Source organism: Lytechinus variegatus, chromosome 9 (genome assembly GCF_018143015.1).
Source record: "Lytechinus variegatus isolate NC3 chromosome 9, Lvar_3.0, whole genome shotgun sequence".
Classification (NCBI taxonomy): Eukaryota; Metazoa; Echinodermata; class Echinoidea; order Temnopleuroida; family Toxopneustidae; genus Lytechinus; species Lytechinus variegatus.
Window position 1 is genome coordinate 37,378,779 of NC_054748.1, and position 18,835 is coordinate 37,397,613.

General features: G+C 35.8%; 2 protein-coding genes across 2 annotated transcripts; one reads left to right on the top strand and one right to left on the bottom strand.

The window, feature by feature from the left end:
- Positions 1 to 4,419: 4,419 nt before the first annotated feature.
- LOC121422161 (testis-expressed protein 52-like) lies at positions 4,420 to 7,057 on the bottom strand. Its single transcript, XM_041617061.1, has 2 exons — positions 6,596 to 7,057; positions 4,420 to 6,093 (listed from the first exon to the last, which is right to left on the bottom strand). Exon 2 carries the CDS (start codon positions 6,077 to 6,079, stop codon positions 5,204 to 5,206), a length of 876 nt encoding a protein of 291 aa, XP_041472995.1. The 5' UTR covers positions 6,080 to 6,093; positions 6,596 to 7,057; the 3' UTR covers positions 4,420 to 5,203.
- A 459-nt stretch (positions 7,058 to 7,516) lies between these two features.
- Positions 7,517 to 14,535, top strand: LOC121422162 (myb-like protein X). Its single transcript, XM_041617063.1, has 2 exons — positions 7,517 to 7,691; positions 9,321 to 14,535. Exon 2 carries the CDS (start codon positions 9,353 to 9,355, stop codon positions 11,630 to 11,632), a length of 2,280 nt encoding a protein of 759 aa, XP_041472997.1. The 5' UTR covers positions 7,517 to 7,691; positions 9,321 to 9,352; the 3' UTR covers positions 11,633 to 14,535.
- Positions 14,536 to 18,835: the final 4,300 nt, after the last annotated feature.

Genomic DNA, 18,835 nt, shown 5'->3' on the forward strand with positions numbered 1-18,835 from the left:
TAAAATATTTCACCCTTCTGCCTTTATGATCCATAAAGAATGAGCCATTAAAGGGAATCCAGCCTTGGTCATAAAATGTAGTGTTGGAAAGGAGAAAAATAGATAAAACAAAATGGTGAAAGTTTGAAAGAAATCGGACCAGCAATATGGCTGCTTTAAAATTGAAATCCCTATGATTATGTAGATTTCAAATTAGCAACTGGGTAAGTAAATTATGACAAGAGGCAAGGACAACTTTCCCATAGGCCATGTACTTAATTATCAGGGATTTGTGGTTTTCCCCTAACTGCCCATTCCCCTGGGGCAGTAATCTTAATATAACCCTGGTAGTATATTGTTTTATGTCCTCATGAAAGAAAAATAAAATTTGAAGTAAAACATTTGAAAAAATGACATATTAGCCATTTTATGTATTGGAGTACATGGAAGAGTAGTCCTTGCCTTACATCACTGTGATATCACATATGTGGCCAATTTGCAGTCTCCATGGATCTAGGGATTACCAATATTCACAACTTTAAAAAAAATAATGACTTTCTTATTATTTGTCAGATAGTGTTCAAACTTTCACCTATCAACTTGTCTGATTTTCCTTATTACCCTAAGAGAAAATTTTTATTTGGGTTGGATTCCCCTTTAAATTCCTCCCCTCCTCCAATAAAATGAATGAATAAACAAAATAATGAGTCTTTTACAATGATGCCTCCTGAAGAAAATAAGTAACTCCATGAGTTGAATAATATAGAAATATGAGTGTGAATTCCCAATGAATTTGACCATCACATGATTATGTGTTTACTTCATAGTATATGGACGCATGGCTAACAATATATACATCACATTGTCCTAATTTTTAATTTTCGTTCGATCATCTACGAGCCTAGTCTCATGAAGCATACTTTCGTTTCGTATGTGCTGTTGCAGGCTTTTAGGAAAGGGTTCTGTACATATAAACTAACATGCGGGATAATGAGGTCAATCAATAATATTACGGGTCTCAAAATTAGTACGATACGTTTAATTTCAAGGTTGCATTTTTTTCATTTTTCTTCATCTTCTTCGTTCCTGCTGGTATAAACTTATGGGCCGCTAATAAGATCTTCAAGATATTCCTTTATTCGACGGTTATTCTTTATATATACTCGTGTCGAAACTTTGAATAACAATTCCTAACATTTTCTTGCTTTATGTCACTAAAGCTATCGAATTGAATAAAAATAATGTGATTTCATCGTGACATTAAACTGTTTGAGGAAAATACAAAAATACATTCGTCTATACTTTCGTAATTGGTCAAAAGGAAACCATGGTTACAAAATGAATAACATTTTGGCCTATGTAAAGAAAATATTTATTTATTGACTTTATCTGGGGCCTGTTGCATAAAACTTTTTACCTGAGAAAACTCTGGTAAAAACTGAAAACTAAGCTTATGCCATATAGACTTGGCAACACAGGCTCCGGTAAAAACAACCTGAGTTTTCTCAGGTAAAAAGTTTTATGCAACGGGCCCCTGGTAGGCCTACTATGGAAATAATGAAACTCTTTATCACTTTGTGTTAAAACAAAGGCAACATTTTCAGGGAGCTGAGATAAAAACAAATATTCCACATCAAAACTAGATGAAAATTAGATCATTTCAAATTCCATAAAGTATAAAAGGAGTAAGTGGGTAGCGTCATCGGTTCATTATATGCATACTGACCTGGATGTGCATTTAAAGGAAACCTTTGGAACAAGAAAGCTTGTGTGAAACCAGGACAAATCAAAAAGAAACATATCAACGAAAGTTTGAGAAAATGATGAAATGAAAAAAAAATCATAAGAAAATTATGAGCATTTAAAATTTTGATAATAACTGTAATTAATGTAGATCCCCAACTGGCAATGCAACAAAGATGTGTGATGTGTTAACACATTACTTGTTTTTTCATATTTACTTACCTGCCTTTTTATCACCTTTATCACTCGGTCACGTATTATTTCTATGGGAGGGCATTTAATACACATTTTTAAAGAATATATATTATGGATAAAGAGTTTGTATCACCTGAAGAAAGACCAAAAAGATATAGTCCATCACATGACAAGTTGTTGACATGTGACACCACACATGTTTTTCGCATTGCCAATAGGATCGCCTTAGAACTGGGGATCGCGATTTTCAAATGCTCATAACTCTCTCTCATTATTTTTTATTTTTCTCAAATTTTATTGATATTATTCTTTTATTTTATTTATTTTTTTTATTTTTGTTTCCATCCAAGCACACCTCTTCCAGAGATTTCGCTCCCTTTAAGTATTTGTCAAATTTAATCATATCCTTAGCCTTGGTAAAGGGTCAAAATGTTAATAATACATTCAAAACTTAAACTGTTTGATCTTTTCAACTGGTGATTATCGTTAATAATATTTGAAACATTCAGCTGAAACACAGAGTTATGAATAGACATGAATAGCGCCAACTATCGACGAAAATTTGTTTTCCGTTAAAGTGGAAGTGACAAAAAGTTTAGTGTATAAAAAAAATTGCAGAACAAAATATATTGGAGAACGTTTGAGGGAAACCCATCAAAGATTTTATAAAAGTTAATTTTTCATGATGACTGATGTTGAGCGGGTGTGGAATGCCTTCTATATTGATATACTGAAGGAACAATAAAAAAAAATATTTTTTTTATTACCATACGATATTATGTAGCAAAGCTGCTCGCATATAACGTCACAAATGTCGTAATTAAATTTATAATTTTTTTATTGTTTAATTGATTTTCCTCAAATCTTCGCCAATTTTCAATATTTGTTCTGCTTTATTTACCCTAAACATTTGTCAGGATGAACTTCGCCTTTAAAAGCGCACTTTGGTCACTTACAGGTGTACCTTGCAAAATAAGAAATTCGGTATCCGGAAGCTACAAAGATAATGTCATGAAATCTATATTTCTCTGCTTTTATATCTCTGATCCCCCCCCCCCCCCCCCCCCCTCTATCTCTCTTTCTCACTGTATATCATATTCTCTCTGTTTCTCTCACCCAGTGTCATCTTTCTCCACCCCTTAAAGGGGAATGAAACCTTTGGAACAAGTAGGCTTGTGACGAAACACACAAATCAAAGCATAAGAACAAGGAAAGTTTGAGAAAAATCAGACAAATAATGAGAAAGTTATGAGTATTGAATAATGCTATGGAGATCCTCCTATTTGCAATGCGACAAGGATGTGTAATGTCACATGTGAACAACTTTCCCTTTGTATTGATGGACTATTAAATACCCTAAAAATGTATCTTTTTGCCTTTTCTTATGGTGATACAAACTCTTTATCTATGATGTATTCTTTCAAAATCTGTATTACATGCCCTCTTAGAGAGAATGCTCTACTGATAGATGTAAAAAAGAGGCATTTTAAGTGAAATATATACTAAAGTAATGAGGAGAGTTGTTCACAAGTGACATCACACATCTTTGTCGCATTTCCAGTGTGAGGATCTCCATAGCATTAATGATCATAATATTCAATGCTCATAAATTTCTCATTATTTGTCCAATTTTTCTCAAATTTTTGTTGATCTGTTTCTTTGGTTTTTCTGTTTTCACACAAGCTATCTTGTTCCAAAGATTTCATTCTCATTTAATTTCTGAATTACCTAATAAACATGAATTCCTGTATGGTGAACATGTCTACTTCCCTCTCTACTTATTCAGGTTCAAATTACAACATTAATGAAACTAAGTAATACTTGGCAACATGCATTCTCCAAATATTGTATATCTTGGCAAATATTGTGATATGAATGTTGTAGAAAGTAGCAAAAGACAATCCTTTTGGAGGCATACATGAACATGATAAAACTACATTTCAAACTGTTGCATCATGGGTAGTGTTCCAGCAACCCTGTGAGTAGTTTCTGTCTTGAGCTGGTGCTGTTGATCAGAGTGGTTGTTGTATACTGGCTTTAATCTACTTTAGAAATCAAATCCATGACAAACCATGTCAAAACACGAATAATGTATGGTAATACTTCCAGAACCAGCAATATCATTCACCATTAATCGACTCTACTGGCACAAATTGCCCAAAATTGAGAATTACTCATATTTCATGAGAAGTGTTCCCTTTCCCCTGTTTTGGGCGAAATATTTTTTTGGAAGGCGGTGGGGGGGGGGAGGAGGATTGTAGACAAAAATGAAAAGATCAGGGAGGCCAATATTCAGACTGAATTCAGACTTAAAAAAAACTTATTTTTCAGACTGAATTAAGACTTGGCTTTTACATATTGCACAATGCAGAGTCTGAACATAAAGCTGGTATATATCCAAGGTCTGAAGTAGGGGACTATTAGGTGACTTTATGCACCATGGCTGCTTTAATATAAGATGTATTTATCAAGCAAAATAATCAATTGACATTCACTGCATCGTCAATTTATATCCTTTATTTCTCATATTAAAGCAAATTTATGAAAAACTTTACAATATATTATTCAAGTTATTTGTTCTTCTTGAATGAGGCACAATGAAATATTAGCATTCAATAACAGTTATCAAAGTTAACCTAGGCTTAATTAAGTCATTGCTATGCAAATATCACTAATTGACTTCAAAACTTATTCTGTTTGAACTCACAAGCATTTTTAACTATTTAAAACACTAAAACCAAGCATCATGGTACATTGTACACACTTCATTAAACAAGAATCAAGATACAGATCTTGGGGAGAGCCCGGGGGGGGGGGGCAAAAGGGTGTGCATGGCCCCTTCTTCTCTTATTGCCCCAAATTGAGAATTGCTTCTAAAACTTCATGAGAAGTACTCCCTTTCCCCCTTTTTGGATGAGCTATTTTTTGGAAGGGGGGTGGGGAAGGGCTGTCAACAAATTGAAAAGATCAGGGAGGCCAATTTTCAGACTGAATTTAGACTTAAACACACATTTTTGGAAATAGAAAACTCCCCTTTTATATAGAAATAGCGTCATTCTGAATGATCATCAGACTTTTTTATCCAGTCTAGGTACAAATATATAGCATCCCTAAAAGTTCAATCAGATTTCCTTTGCCCCTCCCCCTTAGCAAATCTTGGATCCACCCCATATGACATTCTAATATATCGCACACTATCCGTTTGGGCAGTACCTAAAACCAGAGTATTGACACAACCTCTAAATGGATTTTAAAGTTCTGTTCAAGATCTGCTCAGAAAAGAAACTCACTTGAAATATATTTCGAGTGGGGCAGCAAATTTCCTATCCTTTTTCTGCTTTGAGAGGGATTTTTTCTCTGCTGTTTCTTTCATAACCCTCTCGAAATCTGGATGGTTGTCTTTGAAGGATACCTTCCAGAGTCTGTTAGGACTAGTCATGTGAGTTCCGAGTTTACTACGTTGGCTCTCCCGATCGATTTCATTCATCTCCCTGAACTTTGTTGTCACGGTTGAATGCGGTTCCCCCCTGAACCGGCGCTCATGACGAACGAACCCTTCGGGCGGGACGATGTTCCCTTCTGTGTCCATGGGTGGGACTCTCATCTGGCTGCGAAGCTTGAGGCGCTGAAAGTCCTGCAGTTCCCTCATTGAGTGGGTGATCGCCAGATGGCGTTTCTTTGGGTCGCGGATGACAGGCACTTCACTAAGGAACTTTGTAAACGTGTGATCGCCCATTTCAGAGTGTGAGGGGACGGGTAGGGGGTACATCGCCGCTATCGTTTCTTTAACTCGCCTACCAGGAGTGGATATCTTGTAGCCTTCGCCATGACTGAAGTTCCTCCAGACGTTACTGTTATACTGGTCATCCCATCGCGGGGGGAACGGTGGCGCACGCCTCCCACTTTCTACCCACATCCGGAACGCATCAGACGGCTCGGGTGTGCATGATTGTTCCACACTGGTCCGAAGCTTGTGGTTGATTTCGATATTTGACAAAGACCGGGGTGGGAGTCTGGAGCATTTTGCTTGGATCGGTCTCAGTTTGAAGGAGGTCTCGTGCGGTGATTTGTCGGCATAGATGTACTCCCGCTCTTGAAGCAAAAGTTCAGGAGAGTTGTCGAAATAATTAAACAAAGGATATGTTGATACTTCACTTGCCATCCTAACAGGTCAATCTGAAGGAAAAGAAAAAAAGTTGTCAAGGATAAATCATAAGATAAATAATCATTTTAATAAATTAAAGTCCCCATGATGTCCATTAATTGCTCCTTAATTGGACACACGCAATGTCAATTTGTATATATATATATACGAAACTGCAGTTACTGAAAAGTGCTCAACTTCATGTACATATAGGAGCTACAAGTGTAGGTTGGAGCGAGTTGCTTAGATTTTTTGTACAGACTGTTTTCCCCCTCAACTAAAATCTAAGCAACTCGCTCCACAATACTATAGTACTATAGGGCTCACACCCGATGATGAAGAATGGTAACAAAACAGTTCAGTTAAATTCAGTGATATTTAGAACAAAACGTTGTACAGTATTGCATTTTGGAGATTATTCTCTCGATATACAATCGCAAACTGAAACTGAGTCAATATTAGAATTTCCTGCAATCCAATAATATTCAGATGAGCATGCTTGCAAGAAAAATAGTAATTTTGATATGAAATTACCTCCTATTTATAGCATTCTGATTTAAGTCTACTCAATGTCTGAATCTCTTTCAATATCTTCAAATCGAATATATTTTCCTCAAAACAGGCTCCACAGTACGTCAGCCCTAACTTCGGGTTCTTCTCGCTCTCCTAGCATGCCTAGTGCCGTGGCTAGTGCGTCTGTCCCTGCCCGTTGATCGGGGCAGCTAGCGGCTCACAAAAGTCGAGATCGAGACGACTGAGGTCTGATAGATCGAACTCCACTAACTTCTCTCGCAGGAATACGCGATATCGCGATCGAGTCACAATTTTGCAGCCTACTCCATTCGGAATGATGTATTTCAAGTAGCTTGATTTTTTCTCCTGATTTTGCTTCCAAATCTATGAAAGTAATATTTTTGGATTTATAATAATTTCCAAAATGTATATTCTCTCCGCAAATATAGTTTTAGACCTCCGGTGCACCTGTAGCTTCTGTTCAGGTTTTTAAAGACGAGTTGATTGTATTATAGGGGGCCAAATTGGAATGTTATTGCCTACAAGTACTTTTTTGACATAATATCCAGATTCAATAATTACATATTTTCCATCAAAGAATTTCTAATTGATTCGTAAAAACATTTATACATGTTTTGTGCTTTTTATAAGAATAATAAAAATTTTATTCCGAACGTATTCCCCCACAAACTAGTAGAAGCGTCCACAAGGTTTCTTAGCAACATATGAAGCTATTCGATTAATCATGCTGACACCATTTGATAATATGAATAAATTGCATTTGTTCATAGATTTTCCGAAAAATCTTGGAGATAATTTCCTGATTGTCAATTAAATCATTACTTAATATCTTTTAAAGCCTCAAAGTCTCAATAGACTGTTTATTATGAAGTATATGTGATGAATACATATAATAAAGCAAAGATTACAGGGAGGTAACAAAGTAGATCGAAGATCCAATTAATCTTGTCCTCAAGGCTCAGGCTCAGTCCGGCCTGTGATGATTTCGTTTTACACCATAAAATTGATATGCAGCCTTTTTATGCGTTCTGTGCCTTGATTTAAATAAAGTCATGGATCGAGGAGGATATGATAGGATTCTAGCTGGCTTATTTTGGTGAGTATTACCGTATCTTAAATATTGAAAACGAAGAATGAAAATTGAGGATTGAAGTAACATTGTCCCATCCGTTCCTTTCGGTGTAAGTGTAACGTTATGTTATGGTGTACTGTATGGACTTTGGCATCTACTGATCAAGCATCTACCGATCTTGAGATTGAGAGTATGAGACATTAACCGAGTCAGGACCCCCTTCCCTTGGCCTTGGCTTGGGGCCACTTCCATTGACTACTGACATGACTGATGATGCCATGCGTGACCTAAAAAAACACATAAAAATTATATTTTTTTCAAGATAAAAAGGCCCGTTAATATAAAGGGCTCTCGAAATCTTCACAGACTCAGAGTGACTCAGATTTTATTTCAATATTTGCATTCCACTCATATTCATAACCCATGTAACCTTGTTCATTGAATGAGTGCTCATAACCTTACCTTGTTGAAGCTGTTCATTGAATAAGTGCTCTACGACTTTTTTTCTTGCTGGAGATCCTTATGTTTAAATCTTCTACACTTGAATCCTAGCCCTCTCTGGCTGCTAAATACATTGACCTTCTCTGACTGACCTCTCTTACAATACATACTACTAGTAACTAAGCTACATTGTGTACTATTTGTGCAGTTTCTCTCTGCTGATCTCCGAAGGAGCTAACGGAGGAAGAATTTTTTTAAACTAGTTTATTGGTCTTGCGAATTGGAATATATGAGCCTAACGTTAGCCCTATATTTTGTGAGGCCCACGTTTTTTTTAACTAAGTTAGAGCGAGAGAAACTGTCAAAGTTGGCTTAGTTGGTCTAGCTTAAATGCAAAAATAATTCATCATAATTGACTCCCACAGAAAAAGATACCCAAATTAATTTAGAAGCTTAGCCTAACGTTTGGTACAATTCACACTTTCATTGCAGTTTGTCAGAATAATGTTCTGTATGTCCAAAACTCTCTTCCATCTTATCTTCATATTCTGACACCCCACCTTCCAAAAAAATAAATTTAAGAAAAGCCAGGAATAAAATATGTGAATAAATAAATAACTTAATTAATTACTCAGTTGAAATAAAATAATAAAATATTGAAAAATTGAAGAAGCTTTGCCTTGTGATGTACAATACAGCCAGTCATACATGTAACCCATGAAAACTCTTGATTTCATTATTTCATACACTCACCCAGGGCCCAGACGATTATCTACATGTATTATCATGATTTTCCCAATTTAACTAATTTTTGCAATTTATTTTGCATGCATTTGTTAAAAGTTAATCACATAGTAGTAATACAATTGATCTTTCAACCACAACTATGGCTGGTCATCAACTTTAACATCTGAAATACATGTTTGTTCAAAATATTTTCTAGATATGATGTATGTAATTATAGATCAACATAATTTTCTTGTAAATTCAGTTTGTTTCTCTTTGTTTACAAAATTATAGATATTGTGCAAATTTGCTATTAAGAAAATTATGATATTGATGAATTTCCATAAAGTGGATGTTGATCGGATCAATTGTAACTCTTTGTAAGACAGGGCCCAAGTTTTCTGTGTGTTTTTTTATTTGAATTCAAGAATGAGAAATAAAACTGACTCCCTTTCTTCTCTTCTCTCTCTCTCTCTTTTATATTAGGCACAAGCTCTGAGGAGTCTTCATTGAACACTATGTCAGGCTTCAAGGCCAAGCACCAAGCACTGCAGATTCTGCAGCGTCTTGCTTCTGGTGAAAAGCTTCCAGGCAAGGAGAGAAACCCAACTTTCTCACCTCGGAAACCTGGCATCAGGAACTCGGATGATATCCTCAAGGAAAAGTACAATGAACTTGCCGAGCTGGTGGCCCTGCAGCGCCTTGAAAAGCAGGCAGTGTCATCTTTGCAGAAGATGTATGTCAGTCCACCGAAAGGGGAGAGGAGATCTCGGAGGAGAAGAAGGGATGGAGAAACAAGGACGAAGAGGAAGGAGGATAACGAAAGGAAAGAATCAAAGAAGCAGAGGCCAATGTCTGCTTCATCCACATCATCCTATTCATCTTCTGCATCATTTACCTCAAGGGCATCCTCAATGTCAAATTCTTCGAGGTCATCCTCAATGTCAAATTCATCAAGGTCATCTTCAATGTCATCTAGGTCAAATGTATCAAGATCATCTGCTTCATCAAATACTTCAAGGGCATCCACAATGTCAAATTCCTCAAGGTCATCCACAAGGTCAAAGTCATCATCTACTCCAAAACCAGTTGAGAGGCACTTTGTCACCATTGTAGAGGAGGAAGAGGAAGAGGAAGTTGTGAATCAAGATGACATCAAGGAAAGACAGGTTGTCCAGTTTGACAAAGACCTAGCTCAAGAGAACAAGGAGGAAGCCGAGCGCAAGAAGGAGGCCTCAAAACGTAGAAGGCAGGTTTCGTTTGTCCTGGAAACGCAGGAAAAGAGCAGTGATGATGATGACGATATGGATGATGAAGAAGAGAATGTTCCTGATGAGGATGAGAGATATGTCCCTGGAGAGGAGAGTTCATCTTCTTCTAGGTCGCAGGATTATGATAGAAGTCGTGATAATGCAGGTGATCCCACACCTCGTTACATTGAGATTGAGGATAGTATACTGAGGGAGATTCTCAGTCCAAGGTCTCCTCGTCGTGGTTTTAAGTTATCACAGAAGTCAGAGGACAGGGATAGATCGAAATCACCCCAGCGGAAAGCACGTAGTCCATCCCCGAAGAGGGCATGGGAAGTACCAAACACTTTACCGCTTCCCCCAAGACCTGTCAAAGACATAAAACCCTGTGATCATAAGTTGAGCAACACCGACAATCCTGAAATAAAGAAGTGGCTGCGTCACAAGAATGCTCTGATTCGACGGGAGAGGAAGGCAGAGTTGCAGAAAGAGAGGGAGAAGCAAAGAGCTGCAGAGGCATCCAGTCAGAAACGGGTTGAAAGACTTGTGGAATCTGAGGAATTCTATGATACCTGGGTGAAGCAGAAGAAAAAAGACCTGAGGAGGAAGCACAGAGATGAACGCCGTCTTGCCAAAGAGGAAAGGAGGAGGCAAGAAGAAGAAAGGGCTAGAAGAGAAAAGCTATTCCAGGAAAAGATCACCATGTCTGTTTCTTCTTTTGGTGAGAGAGTCCCGACACCAAGAAAAGAGAAACAGATAAGGAAGCAGTCGGGGAAATCCAGTGGTGAAGACAATAGTCCCAAGACCAAATTGAATATTAGAAAAGCGAAAGACAAGGGTTCAGAAATTGATGGACAGCAGAGGTTTCCATCTTCGAATCCTTTCAAGGGAGTGACATATGATGAATGGATGAAGCAAAAGATGAAGCAAGATGAGATTAACAAAAAGAAGGAAAGACAAAAGAAAAAGATTGATCCTGACTTGGAGGACATCATCCCACAGGTTGCTAAAGAAAGGATTGAAAGAGCCAAGAGTGGGAAGGGGAGGAGGGTCAGCAGTGCTTTGGGAAAGAAGGATGAGAGACCGGAATGCGATCGTGCTGCAACCGAAAAGACGGATGCGCCAAAACCTTACAGGTGGTCCAACGATTCTACAAGCACCTCCGATAAACATTCCAAACAAAGCAGTGCACACGGCAAAGGGGGGCTTCACAGACCATCCACTGCTAAAAATCACCTCCGCAATGCACCCAACCAAGAGAGGGTACCATCGACCAATCCTGGCAAGGTTCATGGTCCTAGAGTCTTTTCGCCGTCTTTCGCCCGTCCAGAGCCGCAGGGTAGTGAGAGTAACGATGATCATTCGGAACATAATGGAAATAAGGGTAAGCCAATACTGCATAGAAACACGGCTGGTAAGAATGATAAGGTTGGCAATCAAAACGAAGAAGGGCTTGTCTGGGAAAAGGCTTTGGTGAAAGCAAACCCTGCACAGCCAGTTGCAGACCCTGAAGACTTGTCAATCTTTTTGACAGAATTCGATGGGTAGTTAGACATAAAGTTTTACCCCACTATTATCAAACCAGAATGTTTCGATTGCATGTATAGCTTATCCTTGAGCAACAAAAAAAGAGTGAGTCATATTTAATATGCCTGGACCCTGTTGCATAAACATTACTGTATAACCTTGCCATCCAACTTTACTGAAATCCTTGAATTTGATTGGGTGATTAGCATTGTTACCATGGTAGTTACCATTGGATGGCAAAGTTACTTTTTTATGCAATGGGGCCCTGGTGCCAGTTGTTTGTATCATGTGCAGAAGCAAAAGGCAAAATATTTCTATTTTAAAATACTAGTAAAAGAGTAAATTGCTCCTTATGACAATTTGTTATTGTCAATAAATTGTTTTCCACTATTGAGCTCAGTTTTAATATGAACAGGAAATACGAATATTCGTAGCTCTTCCACGATTTGTCAATTACACTCAGCGTTTATTCCAAATTGCACCATGATACGCAAATTAAGGGACAATCATACTTTCAGTTCAAAGCTTTGATTAGTATTTAGAAGCACATGGCCTTATCCTGAAATAAGTCACCTCTCTTCTCATGTGTGTCAGTGTGTGTGCGCTTGTGGTGTACAAAGTCAATGGGAGATGAAAGAAGTCACCGCCGCTGATTGAAATGAACGGCAGTGAATGGAGTGGTGACTTAACCAGGATAATGCCAAGCACATCTGCAGAACTGAAATTACATGTACAAGGTACACATACTTTTTTGTTTATTCTTTTTTAATTATCCTTATTGCAATGCCTTTTCACATCACTTAATTCTTTCCAGTTAGAAATGGACAAAATTATCAAAGGGCTGCATTTTTATGGAGAAACAAGATGGGGGGAATTTCACTTTCATGGGAATAGTATTGGAGGGTGGGGGGGGGGTTATGAGAGATCATTGCGGAGGATCATGCATGTAATAAACAGAGTACTTCAAAGCAAATGTGTGTCCTGTGTATATCAACCAAGTATTTATTGGTATTATTGTAGTACTCATTATCGAATTCAGGCTTTGTATTTAAAGGATTATTTTGTGAAAATATAAGCTTGCATTACACCATCCCAGCATTTTAAAAAAATGAATGTCTCACTTATGAGAACAGGGAGTCTACCCACCTTTATTACAGTACAGTTATTTTAGAAACAAACTCTTCTCTATAATGGTAAGGTTTACTTGAAACTACATGTATGTTTCTACCGGACTTTGGAGAAAGACTGGTCTGGCTGTGTATTCATCAACATGCTTTCACATTGCATAAAAATTTTAATTTTGTGAATAAATTCACCTTGAAGTCTATGAAAATGCAGTGATAGCACATCGTTTGTGCAGATTTATAGTACATTGACATTGATTTGTATATCTTGTTTTGATATATACTTGGGTGGCATGTACTTGTATATTTTTTTAAATGAGAATAGGGATTCTTGCTAACCAACTTGATTACAGCACAGTTGTGTAACAATGTTGTGTAACAATGTTGGTTAAGGATATAATTTCTTTGTCCTGCCCTTACCGAAGGAATCATTGTGTTGATTGATATATAATTTAAATGGTTAGGCCTACAGCTTCTTTTCCCAAAAGTTACATTTAAAGTTTTGATTTTTTAATACTCTGAAGGTTCAATATTCTGAAGTTATGTTTGTCTGCGAAGTTTTGTTAAACCAGTTTGTTATTCTGAAAATGAACTTAGATTGATAATCCGAACCTTGGTTAATCCAAAAATAAAGTATAGTTCTTTATTTTGAAGTTCTGATAATGAAAAAGTGAGTTATCTTTGTACTTTTTTTGTTTTATTTTCGGATTATCAAGCCAGGGGATTGGGAATAAGAATTCTTCATTCATTTTATCATTGGATTATCAAACCTTCAGAATAATATACCCTATTTACTTTTCAGATGAACCTTAGAATAACAAGCATGCAAAATAATGCCACAAATTTTTAATGAATGAATCCTTTTTCTTCATCTGGGTATATGAAATTTGCGTTTTTCAAATTATTCAAACCTATAAACCGGATTAGTCATAAACTGTATTACGACTGATCCCATAATTATGTTGCTTATATCCATTTCTATACATGGCCAGTGATCAATTTTGAAGTATTTATTGGAGATGAACAAAATGTTTTGTCATGTAATGATGTGATATTTGTGATAGTAAATGGATTATATTTTTGTGAAATATATAGTACAGTGGATTGTTTTATAAATTAAAAGTGAAAAATGTTTGAAAAGTACAATATGAATTTCAAAGCCAATCATTATTAACTTCTTATTATAAAATTCAAACTTGATATTAGTGAATTCAATTCATTTATTTCTACATTACAAAAAAAAAATCATATACTGGGATATTCAACTAATATTCAAATTTTCAAGAATTTAGAGAATTTTACAGTGTGATATGTAGGCAGCTAGAAAATATAAAAATATATTATTTTTGTTAATGCAGCCAATGAACAAATATAGTGCTTTCATACAGGTATTTTTATCTTGCAATAGGGAGCAATGAAGTTTGTATTTTCACTGATATAATGTGTTGTAAAATTTTGTACAAAATTGTGTCATAGTTTGTGCAATCTCAGGTAGTAATTTTTTAGCTTGAAGCAAAATGTTTGTTGTGTTTATAATCGAAATGTTAAATCTCTGTTCTCTCTAAACATCTTTTTTATTTTCCTTTCAGAGTGCAAATGTGCAGTGTTGAATTTAAATGTGTACTGTACAAATCACATGTGATATGTATCAAATTGTTCCAACAAAAAATAGAAGTCAAACATTCAAATGCAAAATTAATACTGTACATGTCAACCTAACCCCCAAAAATGTGCTTTGTAAAAATAGTGAATTGAGACTAAACGAAATATTGCTTATATATCAAAGATTTAATTCAAGTTCTATGCACTATGCAGATCTACTTTTTATTTTGGTTGAAACATTATATTGATTAAATAATATACATGTATGTTCAAAGAGAATAAAGGGGCTCTGCGACACTGTCAAATTATTGAATTATTCAACAGTTGGTTAGATCTGTACTTTTTTTTTACTTCCTCCGCATAATGTGGACTCCCAGAGTCTAGTTTTTGTAATATATAATAAGTTTGCAGACAATTTCCATGCATAATTCTTTATCATACATGTATGTTTGAAAAACATTCCATTTTATAATCTGCCTTTTACTTTTTATTAATGCATACTTTTGTGCCAAGTCTTTCTGATTATTTTTCTGCTGAAATAGACAGCTCTATGTTGTGCATGAGGTTTGCTTTGAAAAGTAGAGTGCATTTAATTATGTTGTAAAAAAAAATTAGTTCAAGCATTATAAGAAAGAAAATTTTATGCAGTTTATATGGTCCGGGTCTTGTGTTACACACAGAGTATTGAATTAAACTACATGTATGATCGCCTAATGATTTAGTTTTATGAAATTGCTCCAACATTTTATATTTCAATGGGTAAACAGTCACACACCAAAGCTTTGAATTTTTCTCATTTGTTTGACATTGTATATATACAAGGGTGACTTTAATATATTATTGAAATTTGAAATGAATTTGGATTAATTGCAATTCTCAGTTAGCTAGGGCCCGGAATGTGATTGTGGACCTTGATTGTGCATCAATGTGTAGCTGGCTAATTAAAATATTTAGCTTTTACAAATGGATTTTAGTGTCATTTCAAATACCTGCTAGTAATTATTTGTGACTTCTTTTTCTGTTTCAATTTGGTGCAGGGTACATGTAAACTAGTCAGATTCGAATGATGACAGTGATGGTGGTGGTAGTGATGATGGTGGCGGTGATGATGGTGGTGGTGATGATGGTGGTGGTGATAATGGTGGTGGTAGTGATGATGGTGGCGGTGATGATGGTGGTGGTGATGATGGTGGTGGTGATAATGGTGGTGGTAGTGATGATGGTGGTGGTAGTGATGATGGTGGTGGTAGTGATGATGGTGGTGGTAGTGATGATGGTGGTGGTGGTGATGATGGTGGTGGTAGTGATGATGGTAGTGGTATTGGTGGTGGTGGTGATGATGGTGGTGGTAGTGATGATGGTAGTGGTATTGGTGGTGGTGGTGATGATGGTGGTGGTAGTGATGATGGTAGTGGTATTGGTGGTGGTAGTGATGATGGTGGTGGTAGTGATGATGGTGGTGGTAGTGATGATGGTGGTAGTAGTGATGATGGTGGTGGTGGTGGTGGTGATGATGGTGGTGGTGATGGTGGTGGTGATGATGGTGGTGGTGGTGGTGGTGGTGGCAGTGATAGTGATAATGGTTGTGGTAGAAGTGATGGTGGTTGATATGATGGTGGTGATGTTGATGGTAATGATAATAATGGTGGTGGTATAGTGAGGATGATGATGGTGGTAGCGACGATTATGAATATGGGGGCTGTTCGGATATCACATCACCAATTAAAAACTTAAACAAATTGGCAATGCCATAAAAAATGTACATCCAACCCCCTATATATGGGACCTTCACGAAATTTTCCCTCCCTGATTTCTTGTTCTTTTGACAGCCTGTAATATTCTCAAAGGACCATGACTTGGTCAGTTTATGAAGTAAAGTAAGACTTGAGAAAAATGGGGGTCAGATCAACAAAAAAGGTTGGTCATTCTATGGAATTGCCCTAATTAATAACTTGCATATTCTTTAATGGATGTCAGACCTTCAAGAGTATTCTGAAATTTTTCTGCCTTTATCAAAACTAATTCATCACCAGCGTGAATTCCCCCTAGCTTAACTTTAGACATAAAGAGCCGCTTGATGTGAAGTTGCTTGATTAGAGACTAAAATATTTATAAAGTTGCTTGAAATATGCAGACATGCCAACCATTCCCTTTTTAGAGTATTTGTTTCTCTTTTTTGCTATAATTACACCAATATTTTTTGGTATGATTTTTTACTTTTTTTAAATTTCTGATCATGGAGTATGTATTATACACAGCATGTGACACTAGTGCTGGTCTGACAGTCCCAGACCGGTAAAAATCACTGTCAAGCCAGTAACTTGTTCCATGAAAAGAACAAGTAAATTCTTGCCTACAATTAAGCACATGTTCAAAAGGGTCAATTTTCAAGTAAGTCATTTTACATGTTTTTTCACCTATCTCAATACAACAGGCTGGCGATTTTACGTTGAGACAAATTTTTATGAATACTTTTTTGTAAAAAAAATACTTTTTTTTTCCTTGTACGAATATTTGTTTTGGGGTTGTGGAAGGGACAAACATATTAACATGTTAGGTTATAGTGATATTCATTAGAGTGACTGCATTACATATTTTTAACATTTCAATTTAATGACATCACATGCAAGCAATTACCCTAAATGACATATTAATGCCTTACCATGCAGCAACCAGCTGTTGATCTCCAGGATCAGTGGAGGAAGAAGAATAAAAAAGGTACTTAAACATCTCTGAAAATAAATGTTATGATGGTGATGATAAAAAAACGTTTCACCGGTGCATTTATATCAATTGACACATTATTTCAACCCTGCTTTTCTATTAAAAAAGTATATCTTATCATTTTTAAATTAAATGCTTAAAGGCAGTTATTTTCAAAAAAATTATAACATTCAATTTTGGGGAGCTGCTTGAATGTGATGTTACAAAATCTTAATGAAAATCCATAAAATTGTTTATTTTACTGAAAATTTCTGAATTGTAGTCAATATGGGCTTACTCTCTAAAATAAATAAATAAATAACAATGGTATGACAAAATTTTAATAGTTTTAGTCACTTCACATTCAATGTGATATTTAATGTATTTGGGACACGTGCCCTCTCATAATATACATGATACAGGTCTGAAATATTTCACTACATAAATCATTTGAAATGATACATCGACACAGCTTTTCTAAGAAAAATGAATTTAATACAACAGACATTGAAATAGAGCGCATACATTTGTAATTCCGAAGCTTCGTTATTCCGAAGGTTCGTTATTCCGAAGGTTCGAATTTCCGAAGGTTCGTAAGTCCAAAAACGAAATGAGCTACGTAATTCCGAAGGTTCATTAGTCCGAAAACAAAGTGAAGTTCGTAATTCTGAAGGTTTGTTTATCTGAAAATGAAATGAGGTTCATAATTCCGAAGGTTCGTTAGTCCGAAAAAGGTAATGATTAACGAACCTTATTTCGTTTTCAGATTAACGAACCTTCGGAACAACGAACCTCATTTCGTTTTCGGACTAACGAACCTTCGTAACATTGAACCTTATTTCGTTTTCAGATTATCAAACCTTCGGAATAATGCCACAAATGTTCGGATTAACAAACCCTTTTACTTTTTCGGATTAACGAACGAGGTATAGGCAATTTACGTGTTTCGAAATTGCAAACCTTCGGAGTAAAGAACCTTCGGAATTACGAAGTGTAACCGAAATAGGGATACCAAAGTCCCTCGTGATAATTCAATTCAGTTACAATATGGGATAAAGATTGTACAATATATTATGCATGTAACATGCAGATGGCTTTATAGTTTCTTTTCAAAATTTAGTATTTCATGTAACTATACACAGATGTGGCAGTAATACACATGCTACCCATTTTGAGCAATTCCATGCATGTGTGAATAGAATAAAATAATCCTAAATAATCATATTCTTTGATTTGACTGCAGTTTTTTTGTTTTTTAGATTAAAATATTCTTTAAATTTATGGTCTTAGATTCCTTTCCAATGTTTTTGAATACCCAAGCTTTCCATACTAAATACCCAACAAACATTATCTTGGGGTGTTTCACAAAGATTTAAGTATGGATTTCTGACAAAGTCTGTAGTGCAATAAGTTTATCATTGTTCATTGTTTTTATCAGCGAATAAATTATACAACTAGTAGTTTTAAAATTAATTACTGTTCCCTTTTAATAATTTAAAATATTTTAATTTGATTCATATTATCATTTAAGTAACAATATTTTTTTATTTATGTTAGTAAGTATTGTTATCTTTGATTTAGATTTTGACTTTATTTTCATGTATGATTTGATGATTTATGTTGTTCTTTATGTTTTCATCAGGTCATTGATGAAAAACAGTTTTATACTGATCTTTTGTACCTGATTAAATATGTTCTAATAAATAAAATAAATAAATAAATCATTACTGTAACTATGCTTTTAAGTTAAAAAAAAAATAATTCTTGGACATTCAGGGGAAACAGCTGATTCATT